General features: G+C 40.2%; 1 protein-coding gene across 1 annotated transcript in view; it reads right to left on the reverse strand.

Annotated features, from left to right (window-relative positions):
- Positions 1–9,801: 9,801 nt before the first annotated feature.
- ARHGEF38 (Rho guanine nucleotide exchange factor 38) overlaps positions 9,802–26,896 on the reverse strand; it is a 35,488-nt gene continuing 18,393 nt past the window's right edge. Inside the window, exons 5-14 of the mRNA XM_010200941.2 lie at positions 25,422–25,439; positions 21,113–21,312; positions 20,457–20,590; positions 18,683–18,787; positions 17,370–17,492; positions 14,670–14,990; positions 13,066–13,206; positions 11,171–11,369; positions 10,734–10,993; positions 9,802–9,987 (exon numbers count right to left, since the gene is read on the reverse strand). Coding sequence (XP_010199243.2) covers positions 9,802–9,987; positions 10,734–10,993; positions 11,171–11,369; positions 13,066–13,206; positions 14,670–14,990; positions 17,370–17,492; positions 18,683–18,787; positions 20,457–20,590; positions 21,113–21,312; positions 25,422–25,439 — 1,687 coding nt within the window. The remainder of the gene's footprint in view (positions 9,988–10,733; positions 10,994–11,170; positions 11,370–13,065; positions 13,207–14,669; positions 14,991–17,369; positions 17,493–18,682; positions 18,788–20,456; positions 20,591–21,112; positions 21,313–25,421; positions 25,440–26,896) is intronic.

Here is a 26,896-nt window from a genome sequence, read left to right on the forward strand (position 1 = left end):
TGCAGAGTAAATTAAGTTTATCCCAAGTTATGCAGTTCATTAAGGGAGAAAAAAAAAAAATTTCTAAACAGTTTCAAAAATTAACTGTTTAACAACATATTCTACTGAAATTGGGAATTTTAAGTGGCATATTTTACTTTTATACAGCGAGAAGCTTCATGGGCTGTTTTACTGTTGTAATCCTCTGAGGGAGGATAAAAGAGCATTGGCAGAAGATAAGTGGCCCCTAAACTGTAAAAAGAGTGGAAAAGAGCCAAGAGAGTGTTTTCAAGCTTTTTTTTTTAATCTGTAGAGAACCTTAATGATGTCCTGTTGAATATGAACTAAAATAAGTATCTGTAGTGTCTATTTTAATTAAAACATGGTGTAATTAAACAACTGTGATGAGAGAGGGGAAAAATAGAAGAAAATGAAGGGAATTGTCTTAAGTGTCAATAAGTTAGCTTCTTTTCTGCAGCAAAGAAGACTTTTTGATTACTTAAGTGTAGCATGCTGTTAAGTATTTCTACAAAATTCACAAGCCTTGTGTGTGTCGGAGTAGTGTTGCCTCACCTCCTAGCCCAGAAAATGAAGCTTCTGATCTCTTAACTGTTCTACCATAGCCTGTACAATTTTTATCTAAAATTACTCCTTTCTCATGTAAGGAGCAAAAGCAGAAATCTCTTTTACTAGCTGGTGCCAGTGTTGGTCACTGTTCAACATTTCAGATAGATAAAACCCTTTTTCTAGTCCTGTCAGCTAGTTTGGCGGGGGGAAGAGGGGCAGGAGGGGCTTCTTTAAAAAAAGAAGTCTATTACAGAGTTTTGGAAAACCTTTTCCAGCAATTTCCAAGAGATAAAAGCAGATGTAGATACATATGAGTGCATATCCTCAATAATACTCAAAGTAGCAAATGGATCCTGTATGTTCTGTTCAGTTCCTTTCCCCTTACCCTCAATAAGCTGTATTGTAGAGGGAACACTCTACTCATGTACACTTTCCCAGATCTACTGGAAAACCCTGTACTTGAATTTGCTAGCAGGTGTTGCAGAACTACTTCTAACTGCATGTTGACATTGGATCTCTCAAGGCCCAGATGTGGATAGGTTTAAGCCTGGATTGGATTTCCAGATGCAATCTGGAGAAAAGGGCCAAGACGTGTTGGAGATTTAGAAGAGTCTGAAGCTTATAGGAAGTTGATTCCAATATCCTGGCTGTAAAAACACGTTCAGAAATAAATGATAGGACACAGATATTACCCAGCTGTGCTGTGGTACCTACTCTGTCCCTTGAGATGAGATTAGAGGAAAAAACTGCAAACCATCCTGCCAGTTCTAATGGTTCACAGTGTCAGATTGGTGTTAATCTAAGACTCGTGGCCTGCCAACAGTGTCTGAAGGCACAAGGGCCAGGAGTCTGGGACTTGAGAGGCCAAATATTGTTATCCGTGTAACCCAGAACTGGGATCCGAATATGCTGCTGTCCTTCCCATAGCCTTTGTAGGAGAAATGGTTGGTTTCACTTTACCAGGGAGTAGGAGATATTCAGAAACTTTCCTTTCTTTTCTATTTTTCCCTCTCGTGCCTTTCTGAATTTGCAAGTGCCTGAAATAGTGATAGAAGGTATGTTAGCGTTAGCTGTTAAAATGGGTCAAAATTATTTGTAATAGCATAGATTTTCAAATAGAAAAGATTGCTCAAGAGATCAGAATATATTATTCTAGCCCTTCATGAAAATAGGATTCTTATTTTGCTTTCATGAAGAATAATGAAAAAAAAAGGGTTTTTTTACTCTATGTAGGAAAGATTTTTGTGTTACACTGAGTGACATATTCCACATAGCTTTTATGGGAACAGCTGTATCTGTGTTTGTATTCTTGTGTTTCATCGTTACTTAGTGTCTCAATTTCAGGAGCAAATGAAGCAGATGCCACAGTATTATTGCAAGGGACAAGGTGTGCCAGGGCAGAGTTGGATCCAGACGTCAACAGTGTCCAAAGGGACTTGTATCCTACGAGAGCCTTGGGTCTTCTGCCTAACTGATAATAATACTACAAGCTCAAAAAGGAGGTGGAGGAAGAGGAATTTTATCTCTGGACATTTTTCAAGCCAAATGCATTAAATTCCCAGTTCCAGGCCCTTAGATGCGATCAGCTTTGTCCCTTTGCAATTCGCAAAACCCCTTCACCTCTCAGCTGCATCACGATATTTAACTTGTCTCAAGAGGCATGTACGCGATGTGACTGCCTCTTGGGTTCTTCCTTTGGAGGCTTCTGTGACTTTTCCCTGCCCAGGCCTAGCCCTTGCACCCACAAGCCTCACTTCAGCTATTTCTGCGTAGCCTACTGGATTCTGTCACACTCCTTGAAACCCACCTCAGCCATGCATGGATTATGCTTGATGCTCTATCACCTATTGAATTAAAAAGACAAAGTAGTTTGGCAGAAAATAACCCCCCTTGCTTTCTAACTCCCCCCACCAAGGAGGGAGGCTCAGTGTGGCTAGGTTTAAATTCTGAGTGATGTCCAATTCAGTTCTGTTAGTTCGGTCGCATTCACCCTCTGTGAACTGTCATGGTTACGGATGCAGCACCAGCACAGGGCACACTCAGCTTGGTCGCGCTCCATGGACTCACACAGCCAGGCTCAGAGTGTGGCAGCACCCAATGAGAAACTTCAATGCCCAACTGTATGAATAGTGCAGCTTATTAAAGCAACAGGTTACACAGATTCTTATGGATTACTGGTGACAGTGACTGTCTACAAAAAAGCACGTGCAAATATATATGTATGAGTATCACAGCACGCAAAGTTAGGAAAGAGAGAGAAAGAGACTGTATAGGGATTTCTAAGTTTAAAGTTCAGACCTTACCCAAAGGTGACCCTATGGGGGGAAGAGGGGTATAGCCCATTAGCTGATCCCAGGAGTCAGTGAGTGATGGATTCTTGCCTGACTTAGTCACGATGGCATCTTTCCTAATGGTTCCCCTTTGTTAAGCCATTTCTGTAATACTTTTTACTTTCAAGGTGGGGCTGGAGTGGCTCAAGTCATAAATACCTTTATTAGGATTGGTGTAAAATTCTCTCGCTTTGCTTTTAAAGGCATAGGCTAAGAAAAGTTCAAAGAGCATGCTCAGTGAGGGGTGGTCGCACCTTGGAGGCAGGCAGCCTTTGGGATGGAGGTGTGTTTTGGTGTTATAGTGACATTAGAATGAGCAAAGTTCACTCAGACGACGGCATTTTGTCAAAACGTGACAGAAGGCTGGCCCAGAGTGTCAGGCCTGCAGTTTATCAGTCCCGTAGTACCATGCAGAACCTGGCTACAGAATCTCCACTCCATCCCAGCCTCCGTGCTGGTTGCCTAGTGAACCAGGGATTCCTCACGTACCAGCTGCAGTCTTCCCTGGGACCCTTTGCGATGTTACACCTTTCCTTAGAGTGTGAACAATGCTGTCTCTTTAGTAGAAGTTCAACTTCTAAATTATTTCCAGTAATCATTCCACACCACTGTGACTGAGACAGGTAGCTGAAACAAGCATCAGGTCTTCCAGCTCTCCACTTGCACCCCTGAGCTGTTCTTCACAGCGTGTTCTCCCTTTCTTTGTGCCACTGCTCCAGATTTGTTTGTCTCTGGAGAACTGGCTCAGGCAGTGCGCTGGAAAAGGATCATGAATATTGCTGTCTGTGACCGGCACTCAGCAATACTCCATTCCTTCAGCAGTGATGGGAGCTTCTCTAAACATGACAATAACTAGTACTGTATTGGGTTTGAGTGGCAAGGTTTTGGTAGTGGGGAGACTACTGTGAGAAGCTTCCTCTGTGGCCCATAGAGCCCATGCCAGCTGGCTCCAAGACAAGACCGACAACTGGTCAAGACCAAGCCCATCAGCAATGGTGGTAGCACCTCTGAGATAATGAATTTAAGAATCGGGAAGAAAAACCTGCAGCTAAAGAAAGGAGTAAGAATATGTGAAACAACTGTGCAGACACCAAGGTCTGGGAAGGAGGAAGAGGTGGGGAGAAGATGTTTTAAGATTAGTTTTTATTTTCTCATTATCCTATTCTGATTTGATTGGTGATAAATTAATTTCCATAAATCAAGTCTGCTTTGTCTGTGATGGCACTTGGTGAGTGATCTCCTTGTCCTTACGTCAGACTAATGAGCCTTACATATTGCTTTCTCCACTGCCTGTCAAGCTGAGGAGGGGAGTGACAGAGCAGCTTTGATGGGCACTGAGCGTCTAACCAGAGTCAACTCACCACACAGACTTTTGTAGGCTGGTGAAAGCTACAGCTCTTCTTAGCCATCCTGTTTTGTAAGTATGTGTAAAACTGATACAGGCAGCTATTTCTCCTCTCTCTTTTCCCTTCTCTACAATGAAGAGGTGAGGTTCCTTAAACATCCAAAGAAACAGTTTCATTTACTCAAGATTGCCTCAGCTACCTGGAGAATTTGCATACTTTTTCAACTTTTATTTCCTGTGGAGGGAAAATAGAGAAAAGTTTTGTCTTTGTAGTACCTGCAGCTTAAAAATAACAGCATGAGGAGGAGGAATCCAGAACTTTTATTGCTTTTTGATCAGCCCATCCTTATTCCTCTCTAGCACAGAAGGTTTTTAATGGTGGTATAGTAGGTAAAGATGCTGAAGTAGGTTCCATTAGCAAACAAAAGGCATATTTTATTCCTAAAGGATAATAGAAGAGTATTGCCTACACTATGGAGTGTGAAGACAGATTATTTAAATGACTGGAGTGCTCCTATGTAAAGTGTTCACTCTAGTAGTAAAACCTGCTCCCACAGGAAGGTTTAAGGTGCTAGCTGCTTCTAGCAGCTTGTCTTGCCTCTGAATATACCTAGTTTTGCTTGCAAGAGTTCAAGAACTTAACATATGGACTGTGTAGATACTTTAGATACCATGTACAGGGTGAGAAAAGGCAGGAAAAAAAATGGTCTTTGTTTTTAAATTGTGTCAGCTTGTGCCAATTAAAATACCTCTGAGACCTGATTCAAGTGTGTCCTGATGTATTTACATCAATAACTGTGTCATGGGCTGACTGTAGGTTATCTCCCATTCATGTAGGATAAACTAACTTATACTGCACCTTTTATGCATGCCTGTCTCCCCCCTTAATAAGGCTGTGTTTAGCTGGACTTGCTGAGCTCACTGTATTAGCAAAATCTGCAGTAGAGCTGCAATTTCTATCAGCAAAAGACTTTCTTCCTCTGTAACTTTCCCAGCTTCCTAAATTAAATATAAAGTCTCCTCTGTTGGTATAAAAAATGTCAGTTAGGATTGTGATTCTTTGAAGTATTACATCAGGAAGGATTTGTAGCATAGACCTGGTCTTTTAAATCAAGCGTTTAGCTTAAATATGTAAGATAGGCACTGCTGAAAAACCAGGAGATTGAAGGGAACGGTTGCTTTTGGCTTTGAAGTTATAGTTAGGGTGGAATTAACAACTGTATTTTCAGGGAAGGAGTGTGTTCTACAGGATTGTTTGACTGAATTCACACATCAGGTTGAGAGATCTAGTGCAGGGCAAGAAGAAAGAAGGCCCTTCTGAATTATGAGAAGCATACCTCATAGTTGGAAAAAAATAAGTGGAAGATAGTACTGTGATTTTCTTTTTATTTATTTCTTTTTCTTTTAAAATCAAATTGCTCTGTGATTTATGATCAGAATATCTACTTGACTTTCCTTATCCATTTCATAAATCAGTATAGTAATATTTTAATTCCACTTAAATAAGACATTTTTTCATAAATGCCCAAATTCTATTCCTCTTAGCAATGTGAAATGATGTATTACTCTGGTCCCATGAGTGCTTCTTCTGGCCAGACTGTGGGATGCTGGTGATATCAGGGTCTAAGAGGAAAGATCTAACACAAATATCTATGATGTATTTAGTAACACAAGCTTTCATCTGTTAAAAGTCCTGACAGACCTCTGGCTGGACACAGCAGTAAATGATGATCACAATCTCAGGAGCAGCTAGAAAAGAACAAACTAAGCTGACATTTGGAATCTCGGAGTGTATTTTGAAACTTGTCCAGGATTTTGATAGATTGATGAGTTACAATTAGATTGACAGATAAGTGAGGATGCAAGCTAGAAATGCAGCATTTTATCTGAGGCAACTGTCTATTTCCTTTGCTAATTTTGCAGTGATGCTTTTTATAGTTCACAACAGAAGGCAGATCTTGGAGAGCATATAATGCTCTTTGCTTCTGGAAAAGACTTCTCTTAAAAAAAACCCCAAAACCATATCTTTACAAAAATATTTTTTATTATTACAATAACTTAAATGATTTTTTTTTTCACTATGTCTGAGCAATATTGTAAGAGGAATTATCAGTAATAGATCTACAAGCACAAGGATTATCATGGCTGTTTCCTATTGCAGGTGTTTGGTCCGCTGCATGTACCTGCTTTTTACAAGCTATTTTAAAGTGACAGCAAAAGTACACTTTAGTGTTTGAGGGAGATAATTACTTAGTGAAGCTTCCCAAGATGAAAAGTCAGAAGGAACAATTTTTCAATCTGTGTTTGCACTGAGAAAGTGAATCCTTACTTAAGGTTCACAAGCATGGTCCAGGCAGCGGGAGGATGGTGAGGCACACAAGGTGCCAGGTGTCAGAGCCAGACACTCTGTGCTGTTCCTTGGCTTGGACATTTTCTGGGTTATCAATGACAACACTTAAAAATATTCCTTCAATGGAGAAATACTTCAGTGTGAGTGGACTCAATCTTGGAAGTACTTGTGCATGCTTAATGTCACAACAATTCAAGTAAGCAAAACACACATTTGATTAAATGCAAGATGGGCCCATCAAACTGCAGCCTGTCCCTGCTTCAATCAAAAGAAATTTGTTTTGTCATTAATCAGAATAAGAAAACTCTTAGAATCCTGTATCCTTCTCTACGTTAAAGAACCAACTGCAAAACCACTGCATGTTCTTAGGGATTTCTGGAGCCCTAATGTGGCTCAGTTTCCAGTGTTTAAAGCACTGTCTTAACAGAAACGTATCTGAGTGTAACATGAATTGTTGCAGGTCTCCTTAGTGTGAGAAGGCTTTAGATTCAAAGAGTGTCTCGATTTTTTGCAATTGTAGTTAGCACTCATCTGTTTTAAACAAAAATAAAAGCTTGCAACACAAATATAAAACACAATAGAAAAATTATTATGGGTCCTAACAGAAGATCAATGAAACGTAGGTGGCCAGGTGCAGTATATTTCATCCTTCATTCCTTGTTACTTCAGGATACCTAGTGAATATTTTGGAGAGCAGCATTTGAGTACACTTTGAGACACCTTCACAGAGCCTGATTTTTCATGAGGAATGTACCTAATGCTCAAAATCAGAGCTCTCCCTGTGACTCCAGGTGAGATCTCAGAACTGAGACTTCAGAAATCTTACTCTTGCCCTTAATTAATTGCACTGTCTGAAAGACAAGACTTCATCATTGTGCTTTACGTGACTGCATTAAGCCTAAGTACAATTCAGTCATTTCTAAATCTGTTTCAACTATTGCAAAGTATAGATCATCCCAGGTAAAATATTCTAAAATGTAAGACATGCTGAAAAGCTTATTGTGTGCATCTCCCCCATTTTCTTAAAACATAAAAGCCAAAGCAGTGCAAGCTTGGCAGGAGAGTCTTTCAGCTTGTTCTTCCAAGCTGATACTCCCACTCCAATGCTTTCTTTTCTTCATTTAGCTAAAGACAAAGTTTTATGTTAAAACAGTTACATTCATTAATAAAACGAATGAGAACCTTTTTTGCTTGCTATGAAAACAGCAAGATTTAAGTGCATGAGGTGATGTACAGTTAGCAAAATAATGCATTTGCTATTATTACTTGCTCATTCAATTGCAGTGGTTCTCAGAGTTTCACATACCAGTTTCTGGATGTCCATCTTAGAGAACTTGAGAAGTTTCTCTATCATATGAATTAACCCAGCACAAATGTCAGGTCCTCATCTCTGTGATTCACTGCATTCATCTTCCAAGCAAGACTGAGAACTTTCTTTACCTTTTTAGGAAAATAATATGAAAATTTGGGACACTAAAGGAAATGAAACATTTTGCTTCATTAGTGGAGCAAAAACTATTGTTTGCATTGACTGCCCTAACTTTTCTCATCTTTTCTTTGCCGATGGGTTATTTGTTATTAATAGCTCAGTAAGGGTTTTGAAGCATTTCATCTTCATACCCCACACTTCAACTACAGGAAGTAGAAACTTAGACAGAAGCTTTAGAACAATTTCTGGATACCTTTGATCAGCAACACCTCCCCTCCCTTCATTTTAATAGTGCTATCATTTTAGTGATCAGTCAGTAATAAGCAATTAGGCAGTAATACAGAAAATACCTAACAGGAGTTCACTGTCCATTACACTCCCTGCTGCAAGCACAGTCACCTTTTTTGTTTCCTTTTTGCAATGCTTAGCACAGGAAGGTCCTCACTTGCCACTAGAAGATCCAGGCATCGCTGTATTGAAGTAAATCGCGATGTATGGTAACAGCAAAGGGATGTTGTTGTATCATTGCTCAGTTCAGCTCAAGTGTAAGGCACTTGTCTGACCTAAGGATTGCCACTGAACCTGAAGAAATATTACTGTACTACTTGACATTCAGATCCTTCCTTGGGATGTTTTGTGCACTGTGAACTATATTAACTTATTACAATAGCCTTGACTGTTTTGAAGACGCTTTAGCGAAAGACAGGGCTCTTGACTCCAAATTCTGCAAACAGTGAACCAGCTCTTCAATACATATGTCACCCTTCAATCTAACATTCAGTACTTTGGGAATGATGATTGGTTTGGTTTTTTTATAGAAGAGAAATTTTGATGCATCTGAAGTCCTGGCTTATTCACCAGACATTATGATTGTTGTGTCTGGAATCACATAGCCAGTAAATATTGATTGAAAGGCATTGCTTGACTTTTTTTTTTTCCCCCACAGTCTTAATAGATTTCCAAAGTCTAATAGTACAGGTTTTGTTTCACTGCACAGATCTTGCACTATAAAGCTGTTTGTATGGAGAAGTATGTGGAATTTCAAACCTGGGGCACTCTCATAATGCTACAAACTGTTTCCTGCTGTATAAAGTGTCCTTATGAAAATTAGAATTTCTTTATTTCACAGTACCTGTCCCTTGTGCCCTGTCTTTCCCTCTTCTAATTTTTGTATTTAACTAAACATACTTTCTTCCATGGGACCAGCCATGGGACCACCACATTTGATATGTGTTAAGTTGAAATATCTCCTACAAAAAAAGAAACCCTTTTTCTTTTCCCATTCCAATAAACTCCACCGAGAAAAACGTTCACTGCAGAAGTGGCTGAGGATAAAAACAGACAAACAAAAAGCTCAAGTTTAAAGACGTGTCTATGTCCGTTGAGCTAGCAGTTCAGGAACGATTCATCCTTAACTACAGCATCTCTGAAGAATGAATTTGTCCTTTTTCAAGGCTTCATCTTGAATATTATTTGGAAGAAAAACATAATTTTAGCTGTGATTTGTACTTTTAGGTTGACTTTTGACATAGGACACTTTGACAAAAGAGAAAATTATGAGGTAATAGAAAAGCTGGCTCTTCAGGATGTTAATCAGAATCAGTCTTCCTGTTAAATGTTTCCTCCCTCAGGTCTTGACAAGGTGATGGCTTTTGGAGGATAGAGTTTCTCAATATCATCTGTGTGCTGCATCAGATGCTATGGCTTCTGTCAATCACTTGTGAGTTTGTCTTGCTGAAAACTGTAATAGATTATTATTTTGTCTGCTTCAGAGAAACTGCCTCAATGGGCCGTTCTGTTCCTAAGCGTATGTCATCTTCCCAAGATAATTGGATGGTACATATCCTTTCTGACCTTTTGCTTCTGCTAGCCACCATTCTTTATTGCCACTCAGGTCAGAAAACCGAAGTATTCTCACCTTCTGGTACTCCTGAAGGCTGAGTTCCTGATCATTTCTTGCTTGAAATGCATAAACAGCATAGAACGTCTGAAGGAAAGACACAAAACTCAGAATGTGAATTCAGAAATGTAGCCACATCTTACCCTGCCGTTGTTTATGAATATGAATTCTGTATACAGAAAATGTGTAACAACGTGTATGAACCAGTATGTAACCACATCACCTGCCATTGCAAGACAGACTATGAGGAAATGGGCCAAAATAAAATGTAAAACTGAAGGGAATTCTGCACAGGTAGGAGCAAGCCAAGCTCTGAGACCTCCTCGCCTTACTACACTAGTAAGATTTTCAGCTCACACCAAGCAGCCTTGGATTGGACAGAGAATTTTCCAGCAAGATTTCCTCGGGGAGAATCACCTCTCCCACAGCTCTTGTGTTCAAATGTGGCATGAGTTGCTTCTGCCCCTTGCTAATCAGCATTGCCACAGCTTCCCTGTCAACAGTAAGTGGAAAAAAAACCCAGACTGAGCTACTTTGCAGGTTCCTGCCCCACAGGAGGACCTTGAGGAGTTGGACATGGGGTGTAGTAATGGCAATAGTGTGTTTTCTGTGAGAATAGGACTCCAATTCACGATTTAACTGATTATCTTTTCCTACCTTGTAGCTGTTTAAGAAAGGCAAAGAGCAGAGCATAACAAATTCCCGTGTCAAACTGACAGATTAGTGACAGTCTTTTCCCATGTATGATTTAAATGAAATGATTTAAATTATAAGCAGTGTATTTTGAGATTTGAAACAGGAACAAGGACAGCCAAAGTGTGTATCATACTCACATGCTGATCATCCATATCCAGAAAAGCATCAGTCCCTGTGCCATTAATTGTGGGATTTTCACAGAAGTGAAGAGACGAGCTGCTGTCACTTTTTTTGTGCCCTGAACTTCTTTTGTTGCTGTCAGTAAAGGGCCGTGAAGAGACAAAGAGGCTGATATTATCAAAATCATCATCAGCAAAGCTGTTTTCTGTTACGTCCTTCTGCGCTTTGGCTGGATTGTAAGGCCTCAGGAAGGAGGAATACACATACCCTTTAAGGACTAGACACCAGAATAAAAAGAGATAAAATAAACCATCAGCAAAGTGCTCCTAAAACTGTTTTGAAACCAAACATTTTGTGCAGCTGTCAGTATGACAGAAGCAGATGGGTCCAGAATGAAAAGAAATCAATATCCCAAAGGGAAGCTGTTATTGGGATGTTTGTGCAGAGAACTTACTTCCTGTGTCAACAAGCCATCGGCTTGTGCTTCCAAAGGGGTCCTTTTGCTCCACAACAGCCACCAATTCTCCTTCACATAAATCAATATCAAGTTCCTGTGTGGCATTGCACTTGCGCTTAGCTTGGTACAGCAATTCTGTGCTGTATGCAGACAACAGCTTGGACCTGTGATCTTCCGTTTGACGTGGGGTTTCAAGCTGAAAAGCAAAAGATTATTCACTGGGAATAATGCTGAGGCCATGTTTGCCCCTGGCTGGATGCCAGGTGCCCACCACACTGCTCTATCCCTCACCTCCTCAGCAAGCCAGGGAAGGGGAGAAAATAAGATGGGAGTCTCGTGGGTTGAGATAAAAGCAGTTTAATACAGAAACAGCAAAGCCGCGTGCACGGGAAGCAAAGCAAAAGCAGATAAAGCTGTTACTCTCTGCTTCCCATCAGCAGCGATGTCCGGCCACCTCCCGAGAAGCAGGGCTTCAGTACGCGTAGCGGTTGCTTTGGGAAGGCCAGAAATGAATCTCGCCTCCCCTTCCTGCTCCTCTCCCCCAGTTTATATTACTGAGCTGACATTGTATGGTATGGAATATCTCCTTGGTCAGCCTGGGTCAGCTGTCCTGGCCATAGTCCCTCCCAAGATCATGCCCACTCACAGCTATTGGTGAAGGTGGGGGAAGGAATGCTGGAGGGACAGCCCTGATGCTGTGCAAGCGGTAGTCATAATATTGATATCAACAGTAAGCACAGCACTGCAGGAGCTGCTGTGGAAAATCACTAACATCCCAGACCCACTACAGGCCATTTCTAGAACAACATGGATGCATCAAAACCAGTGGACACTGCATATGGCAACCAACCCTACATTTCTACTCACAGATCAAGGAGTTACTTACACAGCTATATGTTACCAAATCCCTTTTGCAAGGATTTGTCCAGCTGCTCTATTAGTAAGTGAGTTACAAAGGGCAGATTTTAAAGAAATGTAGATATTTCTCTAAAGATCCCATAGTCTCCACTCTGGTTTGAAAGAGATGGTGTTCTGTATGCAAACTATCACTCAATTATTTTTCCGTAGCAATGATCTCTGAATTGCTATGCAATATCACCAGAAAAAATCATAATCTAAAATCTGCTGAGGTGTGCTAAGGTCACAGAACAACCTACATGATATACTGTTAGGCAAAAAAAAAAAAATCAGTGATATCCAAACAGCCTGCTTTTTGTGTGAAATAACCTTGCTATGTAAGGGCAAGGTGCTATTGACTGCTGGAAGCATATTCACTCAGGGTTTGGTCAGAAGGCAGGGAGGGAAGTGCTGCATATAATAAAAGACCATAATCTACCACAGAAGCAAGAGCACAGGATGCTAAAAGGAGTCCTACAGCTTCCTCAGCTTGTCCTGTAAATCTCCACTGCAAACTAGACTCTTAAAAGCTCCAGAAATGTCTGGTAAGATTGGGAAGCAAGAGGACACAGATTTCCTAGCGGATTTTCCGAGTCTTCTGCTGGAAGAGAGCATGCATGTGCCTGGGTGTGTAAACACCAGTACACATAGCCACAGCTGAGAATGGGGAAAAAAAATTACTGAATTTGAAGACTAAGACACACTGTAAGAATAATTAACAGAAGAAGTAATCAAAGTTTACATATACAGTCTTAGATTTATTATGCATCTAGAAAGCTAAGAGTAATCAGAGATAATTCAAGTGGGTTTTGCAATAATAACATGAGAACAGAGCAGAAAGTCTTCAGAAGTAACTGATCGGTGGAACAACTTAATTATAACTCTTCCCAATGAAGAGACCAAGCTCAAACCTATAGGTGGCCTAAAGATGGATTTGTTTCAAAAAGTGATCAGAAGAGGATGTTTCATACACAATTCAGGTGTATGTTACTCACTGGAGAAGGGACAGGTTTCTTTTTTTCCAAGCTCAGTTTTCTCTCAATAAAGGTTACACTGTTGTTTTCTTTTACAAAATTCAGCTTGTGAACCTCCTCCATCAACTGATTTTGCACTTCACAGATGGTTGAGGAAGACAACTGCAAACACAAAGATAGGTTAGTTCTCAAGAAGAAAAAGTTTGAACTTGAGAGAGCAGATTTGGTTTAATGGGCTGAACACTAGAAGTCAGGAAATCTGACAAGGTACTTATATTTTCTGCAGAGCCCATAGTGTGCTAGATATAAAATGGAAAGAAAAGAAAGGTCCTTGCTTAAAGCTAATGATTGCTGTTATATTTAAAAGACATCCTAATTTAAGTTAAATAATGAAAAATATTCTAAACAGTGATGAAAATGAACAGCCTTAGGCTCCTGAGCTTTCTACTTTCACGTACAATTGTGCGTCTCAGCATCTATCAGAGTGGTCGATGTGCTATTATGCTTGGAGTAGTTTATCCTACAGATGTGTGTGTGTAACTGGGTGCTGCCACCAGGCTAAAAATCGCTGGGCAAGCTGAAGCTCTTTCTGTGGCATGGGATAAGTGCCTATGCGTAACTCCAAATGCTTTGTTGATGGAAATAAAAAAGAGGAAGGTAATTTTGTAGGCAAAGCCACATAGAAAACAATGCTCAATACAGCAGCTTTCAAAACATGAAATGCTCAACTTTTCATCTTCCCCTAACTATAAAATGCTATGTTCAAACTGTGATGGAAAAGAATACTGCAGACTTGTCTTACTACAATGTGTTTCCTATTCAGAGTCTTGCTGCAGTTCCTGTGTGTGGATTTGTATGCATGGAAGGCATTGTTGCAGATGTGTTTCTCAGGGGGTTCAAGTCCTCTAGGCAAAAGTGCAACAAAACTAAAACACTATAGGATTTTCACACATATGAAAAATAATTTCTCAATTTCAGTCTTCAGGTAATGATCATAGTGCCCAGCTGAAGGAGCTGATGTCCTTCTGTGTAGCTCAGACAAGCGTCATTGGTACCTTTGGCTATGTAAGTGAAATACTTGAACTTTCTAAAAACACCAATGTAGATAAAGCTGTTCCTTACTGCCTATAGATGACTGCAGGAGCTTCTGGAGCATAATCAAGTTTAAAAGCAACTTGTTTTTCACATAAATTAGTTCATCAGACCTGCTAACCTGCTGCTTTCCTGCAGTCATCTGTCACTCTGCAGGTCTAGCAGCAAAAGGAATGCCCATGAACTTTCTTGAAATTTGTCTTCCTGTGTTTCCTGGGCTACTCATAGCGGACAGCAAGAAACAAAAAACTAAAATGCTAGCAGCTGCCTCCTTTGTGCCTTACAGTAATGTTCTTGCCATTACTATCACTGTAGCAACTGGATGAGTTGCATTAGGATCATTCTTGATTAAAAGTCCAGGCCTGACAAAACTTAAGCTTGCAAAAGAAGACAGAAAATGCGCCAAGCCTGACTGTGCTTAGCAGAAAAACAAAATCAATGTAGCTTGTAGGTATGTGTCCTACTTAACTCTAGCCAAATCATGTAGAAAGAAAAAAGACAAATTAAGGCAGACCTGCTTCTAATGTACTTACTGGAACAGGCACCACCACAGCAGAATTTGATTGAAGTGCTGCAGACATAATATTCCTGAGGAGGGCGATGAAACAATGCAGGCAGTTCAACACAATCTTTTTGGCTGCTCTGTTAAATACCTGAAGTTCCTCCACTAATTGTGCATTTAGAGCTTCATAGTCTTTCTTTGCCAGGTCCAGCTCTTCTCCTGTTGACCTCTGAAGGCAGCTGTTGTAGTCCAGCAATTTGTCATAGCGCTTCTGGATGAGCTTTTGTGGACCTGAAAACAAGGCCTGTAGTCCCGAGAGAGGAGTCAAAACAAGCCTATCCAGACGAGCCATCTGGAAATGTATAAAACAGGCCTAGTTATTACTTTATTCCTGCAGTTCTTCACACCCAACAGTAGGTTAAGCCTGACAGTAGCCTACCAAATAACATTTAATTACTCGTTACAAGGGATTGGTGTTGGAGGTGGCTTCAAGGAAGGTTCACCACAAGTTAGAATCTCCTCCATAATATTGCAGAGAAGTAACAGTTTTGCAGCTTAAAGTGTCTGGAATTGGTAATGTTCACTTGGAGCACGCAGGCTGTGGTGCTGCCTTCAGTGTGATACCACTGAGGAAAAACTGAGTGTGGACAAATGGAGCTGGGATTTCCATAATTGGAAGGCCCATTCTAATATACAGTCCAGAAGCAATAAGGTCTTATTGAATGGCAGTCTTGAATGCTATCAAAGCTACTTTTAAATTTTTTTTTTTCTGGAAACAGCTGTAACCCAATTCCTGTTTAAGCAAACACAAACGATCACTTGATTTGATGAAATTATGTTATGCTTGTTGGTTTTATCACTAGTAATCAACAAAATTAGACACCTGTTAAAAAAAAAAACAACAAAAAAACCAGAAGTCTTTCTCAGACTTTTTCATTAGTCTGTAATTGTCACAAAGGATTAATATTGCATGAAATAAAATATATTTTTGTAAATCATTTGTTCAAATACAGTACAGGCTTGTAGTGAGTGAGACTCATGTTAAAACTCTTGGATTTTCTATAGGAATTAAGTTGTTGGGTTGAATGTAAGTATAGAAAAGCAGCTGTCCCTCTGCCCTCTATAGCATACCACAGTTGAGCAGAAATCCATTTTAACTACGGAACTGCTTTCCTAAGGCCAAGATGATGTACACTGGCTAGATAGTTCCTTCTTTATTTCCACCTGAAAAGCTGTGCAGTGTTTAGTGAACCAGTTTTTGATTGTTATTGATTCTACAATTTTTCTAAACTACTGGAGTTGATTTCTGTAAGCAAAGAGGCTATTGTGGATTTCTGCCTTAAAATTTTCCCTAAAATATAATGAGAGAGATAGGTATTCCTTATTGACAAATGCACAAAGGGAAAAAAAATACCCCACCCAAACCTGAGACCATTGGTGAGATCTCTATTAGTAATGTCCTATCAGGATAATATATGAAGAACACTGCAGGTTGTTCAGTAAGAACTTCTACTCATCATGCAATGTCAGGACAAAAGGGGTTTTTAAAGAAAAAAACCCTTGTACATAGGATAAAGAATCATTGTAACTTTGTAAATTCAAGACACAGAAATAGATAATAAGAAATTAACATGGTTAATGACAATGTCCATAGTTAAAACAAATAAAAATTATGGGTTTTTTTTTTTTTTAAATTACATGGACACCCAGAATAGCTGTGTCATGAGCCACCAGGAGTGATCATTTTTTTTTTCTTTTCTGAATAAACGGTTTCAGTTTCATGTGCTGTGGTACTTCTGCTTTTGTTCAATGTTTCTAAGTATCAGGGCATCTTCCATACAGGACACACCACTACAGTGATAGACGGCTATTCTTCTGCACTTGATGGACTCATTGACCATAGAGACACTGAAATTATCTTTCTGACTATTGAGATTTATTTTTGAGATTCTTTTAAATGGAAAGGAAATACAGTATCTTCTCTGTCACTACCTGGGATGATGTGGTCTGTCAAAGGTCCTTCTATTTCTTGGCAGACTCTGTTTACAGTGTTTTGAAAAGGATAGAACAGCTATAGATTAGCTGGCACAAACCTAGGACCATACAAAAAACCCCCCACCTCTGAATTTTTCCAGCCTGAGCAGCTATTTGAAGCAGCAGCCTGCCCCATTTTGAAGAGACATTTTAGTCTATCTTTGTAGAGCCAGGCATTAGAGTTCATTTGAACCCTGAAAGCAAGAGACTAGTTGAAAAACTATTACCTTGTCTTTTTTAATTGCTTTTAAATTCCTATGCGCCATATTCAGATTTTTCATGTTTTCTCTATATGAAGGATAGTAACTTACCTGAAAAGGTGATAAAACTGATACTTTCACAGATCTATGATTCTGTGAGCACAACAAAGATTACAAAAGTCACTCTAAAGCTACAAATGTTGGTAACAAAAGTAGCAAAGCAAAGATCTGCTGCTCTTGTCTGAATCTCAGGTGAAAGGTATAAATTTAGCTCCAAGATTTTGGTCTAAACCCAGGAATTTAGCTCCTCTGGGAAAAACATAGTGCCCTTACACTGAATTTTATCTTGTTTCTTACAGAAACTGACCCAAAAATAGCACTTGTCTTTCCCAATGGATTCCTAAGGTTTTATGCTCTTTTCTGTCTTAGTCTTCCTCACATACATCTGTTTCCTCACACATACAGATAGCTGTGTAACACTGGACATTGCAACTTACAAGGTCTTCACAGGGATTTGCAATCATGTTCCTTTTTTTCAAATGGTCATTGACTTCATCACCTTTGTCTTCTAAGATTTCCTGAAGCCCAGTTATATTCTTTGCAGCCAAATGTATAGAATCCTAAATGAGAAGATGGTAGGAAGGTTAGGTATTACGATCTGTTTCAATATACTGCAGGAACTCATGCAGATACTGGAATCAGTATTGATGGAATCACAAATATTTCCCATCTCTGACACCTGTGCGGTATCCATGCAGTTTCCACCTATGTGAGGTTGTTTACTGTGATCATATTTTCCTCTGTTTTGTCTGTTTTCTATGTAAGCTATCTAAGATTCAAGTTGTTAATGTTAAACTGAAAAAAATGCTCCAACCTAACGAACGTCCCTCTGGAAGTTATCTACACCTCAGTAAGAAGCCAGCTCAAGACCTGTGCATCCTCAAAGGCCTCTTTTGGAGGGCTAAGTAGGAATACAGTGGTGTATTTCACTTACTCCAAATTTTAATCTTAATGAATCTGAATTTTAATCTTAATGAAGTGTGAGTCTGTCTGGATAAGTGTCTGTCAACACCCTTCCAGGCAACGACCCTTGTCCACTGGGCTCACTGGCCTTCCCTGTTTGTGGAACCTAATTTGGTGAATTTGCCATAAGCTCTGGCCAGCTGACTAACAATCTTACCCACCTCTCAACCTCTGTGTCCAGTTTGGCCACATTTACCCTTTGAAGGGCCTCATGCTGCCTACAAGGTTGGCAAGTTGTCCAAGAGATGGAAAAGTGGATAAGTTACAAGCCAACCCCCAGCTTTGGAGAGGAGGAATAAATAAAAAAACATTTACAGCACTTAAGCACTCTACACATCTAATGCTAGCCCTCAACACAACCCAGCAATAGGATAAAGGAAGGAGTCCTCACATATTCATGTGTATGCAACTCAGTTCTTCCATTTTTAATGAGCAGCAGTTGGTGCTTCACTGCAGCAGATGTGCATGACCCACATGACAGCTTCACACAGCTATTGAAAGTCATAACTGTGTCACCAGATAGCACAGACCTTCTTTTCTGCACTGCACCCATGGGTCTCCATGGAGCCTCCTTGTGTGAGTGGAAAAATGCAAAAGTGTGGGCTTCAAAATTTCATTGCCAAGGGCTCAGTGATGCAGCAGCAGCACAGCTCATTTATTTAGTATTGTTATATAGACAGGCCTGCATATAAATAATTTGCTGTTGCCTAACCAGTGTCAGAAACGTGTGTCAAATTGGTTATGGACAAAGTTTGTGGACACAGGTTTTGAAAAAGCCTGAACGCACCTGTAGATGTTGTGAGGAGAGTGAAATGTTCTTCAAGCACAATTTCACAGTCTTCTCTAAACTTCGAAACAACTTTTCTTCCTGATTAAAAGTTTGATCTTTCACCTAAAACAGACATTTGCACCATTATTTTGGCAACCCAAAAGGGCCTGACTAATGAAAGAAATGTCTACAGTGTTGCTGGAAAAAACTCAAACCTTCCTTGGACTCCTCCCTTTTAAAACAGAACAGATTAGCCTCGAATTCTCTCAAGCCCCAATTTTCATCCAAGAGAAGTCAAAGGTGCAGGGCATCGTGACAGAGAATGCAATTTTTAATCCTCGTGGAAATATGAAGTTGCTTTATTACAAGTACTCCCATGTGTGCCCATAAAACTCTCCATTTTCCATCTAACGTTGCTGCATTTGAGGAAAGAATGGTGAAAACTGAAGATAATTCGACGTCAAAGGATTAATTCCCTGGATGCCTTCCTGTGAGTAGGCTGTAGATGGAGCTGTTACCTCTAGAGCTCTGCCAGCTCTTCAGCAGCTGCAAACAGCTTGGTACAGGTTTTTTTTCTTTTTGGTACAAGGGGTTTTTTTTTTATGCTAGCTGAAAAAAACCTGAAAATATGTTTATTTCTGCCTACCTTTTACCCGAGGAATTTGGGAAATCTCAAGTCTCTTTTTCAGTGGTCTTGATGCAAGTGTGACAGCGTGTTTCAGAGATGTAACTGAGAGCTGTCTTAGTCTAATTAAAAAGGAGAGAGGGCCGAATCCTTAATAGGCATATCCTAATTCTAAAATGATTCTCAAATGTTTTAAGCTTAATTAAAAAACAAAACTAAAAAATCCATAAACCAGAAGCTTCTAAAGAAAATAACAAAATACCCAAACCAAACATCACCTCTCCTCTACTCCAATTTAATTTCCCATTTTTCTCTGATTGTACAGCCTTGCTGCAGCCCCATTCTGAATACAAAAATTTCCACTGTACAAACAAATGAACAGAAAAGATGAATGTGGGTAGTTCACATCAGGGAAAGGGGGAAACCACTGACAAAAAAACAAAACAGGAAAAACCAGCAGATATCTTGTAAAGTCACATCTAGAAAGGCAAGTGACCTTGTATAACCAGACATGTCATGCAGTGAGGTGCACTGGATATCATTTTCAAGGTCAGTTGTAATTGATTTTCTTTGACATTTAGAATTAAGCCTTCCTGAAAATGTTTATCCTGCTTAGGTTTTGAATTATGAAGTCAAAACTATGAATGGAGATTTTAGTTTTGGCCACTCAACACCCATCACACTTCACAACAGGGTTCTTTGCCTCTGGTGTGTCCTTACACAGGCAGAGGCAAACCCCATGGCCTTTCCTAAACCTAAATATTGCTCATCTTCCTTGATGGGTCCAAAACCTAAATGTTAGGTTTAGGAGCAAGACAAACTGAACACATTCTCAGCACCAGAACAATTATTGCCAGTCTACCCACAAAGCCCTGATCTCAGGTTGAGTTTCATAAAGCCACCAGTCACTTCCTCTCTGCTGAAGATCACAAGTTTGAGAAACTCTTAGGTAAAAAAGGAAAAGGTGGACAACACATTACATTATTTTCTATTTTAATAAAAAAGATTTTTCCTGTCTTCTGTGACAGTCAAAAAATTACTTTATAAATGATGCAGGGAAAAAAGAAACACCACAAACTCAATTTCCGACATGTTTTTTTAAAAATGCCCAGTGCAAAAGCAGAACTGAAGCTGTCAATGCAAATCTGCAGATGGATGAGTAACTACCTGAGGTTCTCCCCCTGTCAGTATTTTCAGATGGCTGGTGACCCTCTTGGATTTCTTGCTAATGGAGTGGATATTCAGTCGGGAAAACTTTTCTTTAAGGGTTTCATCATCATCAGTCCTCTTATATTTCAGCACTGCAAACAGAGAATTTCGTGACACTAATAATCTGTATTCACAGGGCTTTTCACAGGGACAGGCACACAAATATGAAACCATTTCAGAGCAGTCACTTTGATGTCACTTGCTGTAATCTTGTGTGAAAATGCTTGAGATGATGAAAACCCTGTTACCAACGCGAGCCTTGGGAAGAGTGAAGTTAGCGCTTCAACATGGGAAGCCTGTGAGAAATACTGTTATTACTGCATCTTAATTATTATCAGTGTCTGTAACTGTATGACAGACTATGAACGTGGATATAACATGAATTCTTTCAGCATTTCCATATTTCTGGAATTACCAGTGAGACAACACATCTGGCTGAGGACAAGTGACGTTAAGGCATCTGTCACATTCTTGAAATCCAGCATATTACACTTTTTGTACCTAGGCAGCACTAGCCAAGACTGTTGTGGTGATATGACTGGAGTTGAAACCTCTCCTGTCATTGCCAGCCCAAACCTACATGACAGAAGGAACTTATTGTACCTTTTCCTTACCTAAGTCTTTCCTCCTTTTCAGTTCATTGATGTTCACATTAATGTTTTTCATTGCAAAAAGAGCATCTTGTAGCACCTTGTGGTCGGGGTGAGAAGTAGGAGTTGAATTCAAGAGTTCACAGAGTAACAAGGGGTATTTCATCACCCGTTGCACCGGTTTGATCATCAGGGATCCCATGTCCATTAGATTTGGCTTTCCCCTGTAATTAATACCAGAAACATTGTCACAGAAGGAAAAAATCCTTGAAGACAAAAACTTATTATTTTTGTCTAGCCATTGAAGCTGCTGCCATTTATACCCTTTAGTTGAGCTTTCAACTACAGAAAATATCAAAACCAGAGCAGTGCTTTGCACTGAGTCATGGAACTGCAATTACCACTCAAGTGAAAAAACAAGATATATCTGTCAGGGAATAGGAGCTGTCATAAACAAAACCCTCCTCTTGCCCCCTCAATGAGAAATACACACTAGATCTGAGTTTTCTGTATTTCCAGCAACCTACCAGACTACTGCTTAGACATTACCTCTGAAACCGTCCCACTCAGGCTGAAGGTTCATATAGTACTACTTAGACACCAAAACACTCAGGGAGGGAGATGTAGGTGGAAGAACAAATAACAGGAAGCTTGTGAGTGGGGATATGACATCCTGCTCTGGCCCCTCACGTTTAAAATTTCCACATCTCCCTGATGTGGATGCCCAGTCATGGTTGCATCCTTTCTTACATCATCTCTACACTCGCCCTTAAACTTTACCATCTTTTGATTGTGGTTTTTCTTTATTGGCTGACAGTAGGTTATTTCTAAACATTTCTGAGCTTCCAAAGGGTACCAGATCTAGCCTAGGGAATCGCTGAACAGACAGGCTTGATCCAGCCTGCTGGAAGTCACAGTCCAAACAAAAGGCTCTACTCACACTCTCTAGGCTTAAAGGGGAGAGGCTGTGCAGCTTGCAGGCCATCACAACTGCCTGGAAGAAAACAGGGCAGGGCAGGACCCAGCCACATGTGCCTTTATTATCTTCCACATGGCTGGTAGATACATGGAGTCTCCTCAGAGTAGGTGACACCAGGTGGCTACACCCCAGGATCAGGGCCAGCCACTACCGAGGCTCCAGGAGCAGGATAGATGTGTTCTTTGTCTCTCCTTCTCCTTACAGCACACTTCCTGAGCAAACTAGGCAACGCTCTAGCACCAGTGCTAGCATGAACCACCTGTGACTCACAGACCTTCCCTTTGAAACTGAGTGTGAGCTGTTGGTGACAGTGTGGAGGGCAGTAAAGCAGAGCAAGATTTCCATTTGCACACCTGAAAAGGCTGCTTTGGAGGCAAAAACATTGATGGATCTTAGTTATGCAGGAGTTAATGCTAGGCAAAGGATTTATGCATATGGAAAGATGGAATAACACAATGTAGAAGAAAAGCACAAAAAACAGGGAACAGCCACTTGGTTTTTCAGGCTGACATCTATTGTCTTGTGCAGCAGGAAGAGTAAAATAAAAAAAAAAGAAAGCTTTCATTCCCATTTTTATATGTATGAAAAGTGCAAAAGCCAGTCCTTACTGCTGACTAATTAACTAACAATTTGAATGCCTTTGAGAAGAGACATCTGCATATTTAAACCATCTCTCTCGCACAGGCATTATCTGTAAAAAAGTTCTGCATGAAAAAAAATTAACAGTAAATGCCTTTTAAGGCTTCTTGATGTCCCCAAACCTTCTCACCATTTCAATCCCCCTCATTTTCCCTGCATCCTACATTAAATATAGTGAGCTATTTTCCCTTCTTTCAGCTTCTGGCAGCAATAATGAAAAAAAAATCTTAAATTGTTATTGTTTTCTCTGAAAAGCCTCATGAATGCCAATCTATAAAAGCTGCCTCGTGAATGGAAAAATCTTCAAGTGTCTCCTCTTTATATAGTTGCACTTTGGACAGCTGCCCAAGTGATAAACAGCCCTCTGTTCATCTATCTGCATGACACAGCCTTGCAATATGGTTTGAGAGATAGTAGGTTTGTTATAAGATAATGACTCCCCGGGGCACTAAGTGCCATGAAGTTCAACACATCTAATTCTCCTCTGCAAGATCAGCTGCTGATAGCCACTCTCCTGTTTGCCAGCCACCCTGTCAGGACACACCCGGCCCAGAGCAGGACACGGCCTTGCCACGCCATGCCACAGAAGCAGGCACGCAATGGCTGGTCACATCTCTTGTGCAGAAAATAAAGTTGATAATTCATTTGCAATGCTGCTTCAGCCTTTCCCTCCATGTTACTGTGAATTCAGCAAGTATTACATGTAGCTGGATTCATCATAAATTATTACCGTAGCTCTGCAATAAACACAGCTGGCTTAACTGCAGTGAGCTTCACAGCACACCCTTCCTCCCTCTTCCCAACAAAATAAAGTCATAAGTGTAGAAAGATTCCTGCCTGTTTAAAAAAAACAGGTGCTCATGAGGTATGCAAAGACATGTGATTCAGGATTTAGTTTCATTTGCTCTCCTTACCCAGCAACTAGGTTCAGTATCCAACATGATGGCTAGTAAGTACAGCAAGGCTGAGGCCAGGGTCAGATTCAGCTTGGCAGCTTGGAAATGGCGTGTGGGCATTGTAGGCTGCAGAATGATTTCATGTTTCGGCCTCTGTGTTTTACTGGCCTTGAGTTCAGTTTAGTATGAGGCATGCAGGGAAATAACTCACTGTGCTATAAGATTCTCATGCAAAATCAGGGAGTTCATTGAGGCTGCACAGTTGTTAAGCCAGGCAGAATTTAACCCATCGAGCTGTCAGCAAAGGGCAGCCCAGCCTGGTATTTATGTAATTGTTTTCTTGATCACGCTTGAATGAAAAGTAATCTGGGAGCAGTAACATCACAGACCGTTTGGGGTGAGTTGCACTATATTTTCCAGTTCAGTGTTAACCGGATTTTGGGGTGTGGGCCTGCCCAAGGGCTGCTGACACTCTGCAACCTGTAGGTTGAGTGGCAGGTGATGGCTTTTCTGAGTGCTCTACCAATCAGCAAGGAAGGCAAGTGCCACCACGCTGTGTGAGGTAGCCAAGCTCAGGAAGGATCCTGCAGCTAAACCTGGCTCATTGCACTCTGCACAGCTTTGTAAGAGCTAGTTTAAACTGAGAAAGTGAGTTGTATCCTACACTCAGCTGAAAACTGTTTGAAGGAGAAAACCAGGCACTCATTTCTGACAAGGCTGTGTAAGGCAGAACAGCCAGTCTTGCACTACTTCTATACGCGTTGCTGTGTCACGTGATCTTACTGTGACTGGGTATTTTGTTTCTATTGGAGCCCTACTCCTTGGGAGACAGGAATATACAAGCATGTCCTTTATCAAAACAAAATGCCAAAGCTATTTCCTATCTCAGACTAAAGCTTGAAAACTCCACCTATAGAATTTCAATATGCAAATCCTTCAAAGTGTATTTTACAATGATCTTACTGATGACATGCTATTGGCTGACTGATTAACAAACTCTCTGACATTACAGGTGTTCCTCTCCTACTAATATAGAGCACACTTGCTCCTCTTTTCTCTCTTAAAATTTCTGTATGGGGTTGTAATAATTTTCTTCAGTTCAACTGAGCTGCCCTCTGACCTCTCCCTGCAGGTAACTTCAGGAGATGCTGCACTTCAATGGTCTCAACCTGCTGGATGTCCAGAAAACTGCAGCTGTGACAAACTCCTTTACAGCTTTTCAAAGATGGCACATTTGGCACAGAAGTCCCTTAACCACTCAGTACAAATGGCTGGGTAAGTATTTGCAATGATCTTGTTCTTTTCTGATGCTCTTCCAGCCACTATGAGAGGGAAGATCCTAAGATGGACTTCTCATATAGGGCTAAGGGGTTATCACCTAAGAAATAGCTTTACCTATGACCCTAGTATGTATTGTAGCAGGTCTACAGAGGCCTATGCAAAATTACTTCAGTGTGTCTGGATTTTGGACTGCGTTTTTGACAAGCATTCTTGTGGAACTCAGAGCCCTCTAAGCACATTAATAAGACAGAGAGCTAATAATAAAGGACTTCAAATGAATTGACAACCAAATTAAGTAGCTTCATAAACCATGAGTTTTGAAAGATACTGCAAAGCTAGGGCAGTGGTAATTAGAAGATGAAGCAGGCTTAGGGAAATTAAAACTAAGAGTCTTTATCACATACGTCCTGGAAAAATCTCTGTTACACTGACACAAAAGACTTTGGTTCCTAAAATTTCCAAATGTACGGTTTTAAGCATACTGAAGATAAAGATATTTTAAAGATTACATTACATATCAGAAAGGCATAGTACTTACTCTTCCTCATATATTTTTCTGCAAAAGAGAAGAAAACAAAACATATGTTAGATTTCTCCTGAAAGGATTTATACAGATCAGTTAGGCCAGATTCTTTGTGAAAGGAAAGGCCCAGAAGAGAAAGGATTGTCAGAAACCTGGCTTTGGGTATAAGACCCAGCCTTGTTCTAACACTATTAGAGAAGGAAGTTTGGGTCACTGTGCTAACAACAACAAGTAACACAAAGTCCTTAATACAAAAGTAAAATTAAACATGCTATTCTTACACTTTACATGCATTCCTGTCTACTCTTTTTCAATATAAATATATTTGTAAATGAGAAAGAATATATTTCAGCCTTTTAGGGTATAGAATCAATGAAGCTGTTAACTTTTTTTGCAGGCTACACACTGAAACCTTTACAGAGTAGGAAAGTGCTGATACATATACTGAAAGAGGCAGTGATATACAATTGTAGTTCAGAAGGGAGTAAACATGTACCTAGAGTATTTTATTTATGGTGTGAATTCACTCAAATGCAAGGGAACCAAAATGTCACTCCATCTCTGCATTAGGCATTCCTGACATCACATCATCAGCCACTGCTTTTTGACTGCCTGCACTCTTACCTCCTTGCCCATCAGTGCCTAACAAGCATCTGGAAGCTGGTGCTTTCATTGCTTCTGCCCTGTCAGCACTTTGCATGCTTATGACGTCCCTCTGCCCCTGCAACAGTTGACCAAGCTACCTCAGGCTGAAAGTGGAGCAGGTAGTTGCCAGCATCCTTTCATTTTTACCAGCTGCATTTCTTTGGCTAAGCTAGCAAACAACATCCCCAGTTTGCATAATCGCTGCCGAAACATGGAACTCTACAGAATTTGGATTCACATATGTCTCCAAGGCAGACACCTACATTCTGGGATGGAATTTCTCCTCTTCAGTCAACTCAGCATAGCTAATTAAATCTGATTTGTCTGTTCACATGTGCAGAGTGCCAGTCTCAAATTGCTCCTGATATGAGTTGTTTTTCAGATGGCAGATATTACTCAGCTGAAGAGCAGAAGCCCCTGGTAACACTAGTCCACTTCAGTTTTTAAAAAATGGAACAATATTTTTTCCAAGGGAAAAAAAAATTTAAAAAGTAAACATTTTTCAAGACTAGTCATCAACAGCCCTCACACTCTCTATGTCTCAAAATGGAAAACAGCCTATAACTTATTTGGTAAAAATACTGCGTTATTTTCTTCCTAGGGCAATTATACCCCAATCAGTAGTAACAGATACAGGAGACCACAGCTCTGCATTTGAGTGTGCACTTTCAGGTCTTAATATTTTAATTGACTGCAATATTTAGGCAGTAGAAAAAACCACAACATAGTATACATAGACCAGTGCATTTTTTTTGTTGGTTCCTGTTTAAAAGCTAATCAGGAAAGAACAAGACAAAACAAGACTTCATTGTGAGTAAGACTTTTGTCACTTCCTTCTAGGAAAG

Source organism: Colius striatus, chromosome 3 (assembly GCF_028858725.1).
Source record: "Colius striatus isolate bColStr4 chromosome 3, bColStr4.1.hap1, whole genome shotgun sequence".
NCBI lineage: Eukaryota > Metazoa > Chordata > Aves > Coliiformes > Coliidae > Colius > Colius striatus.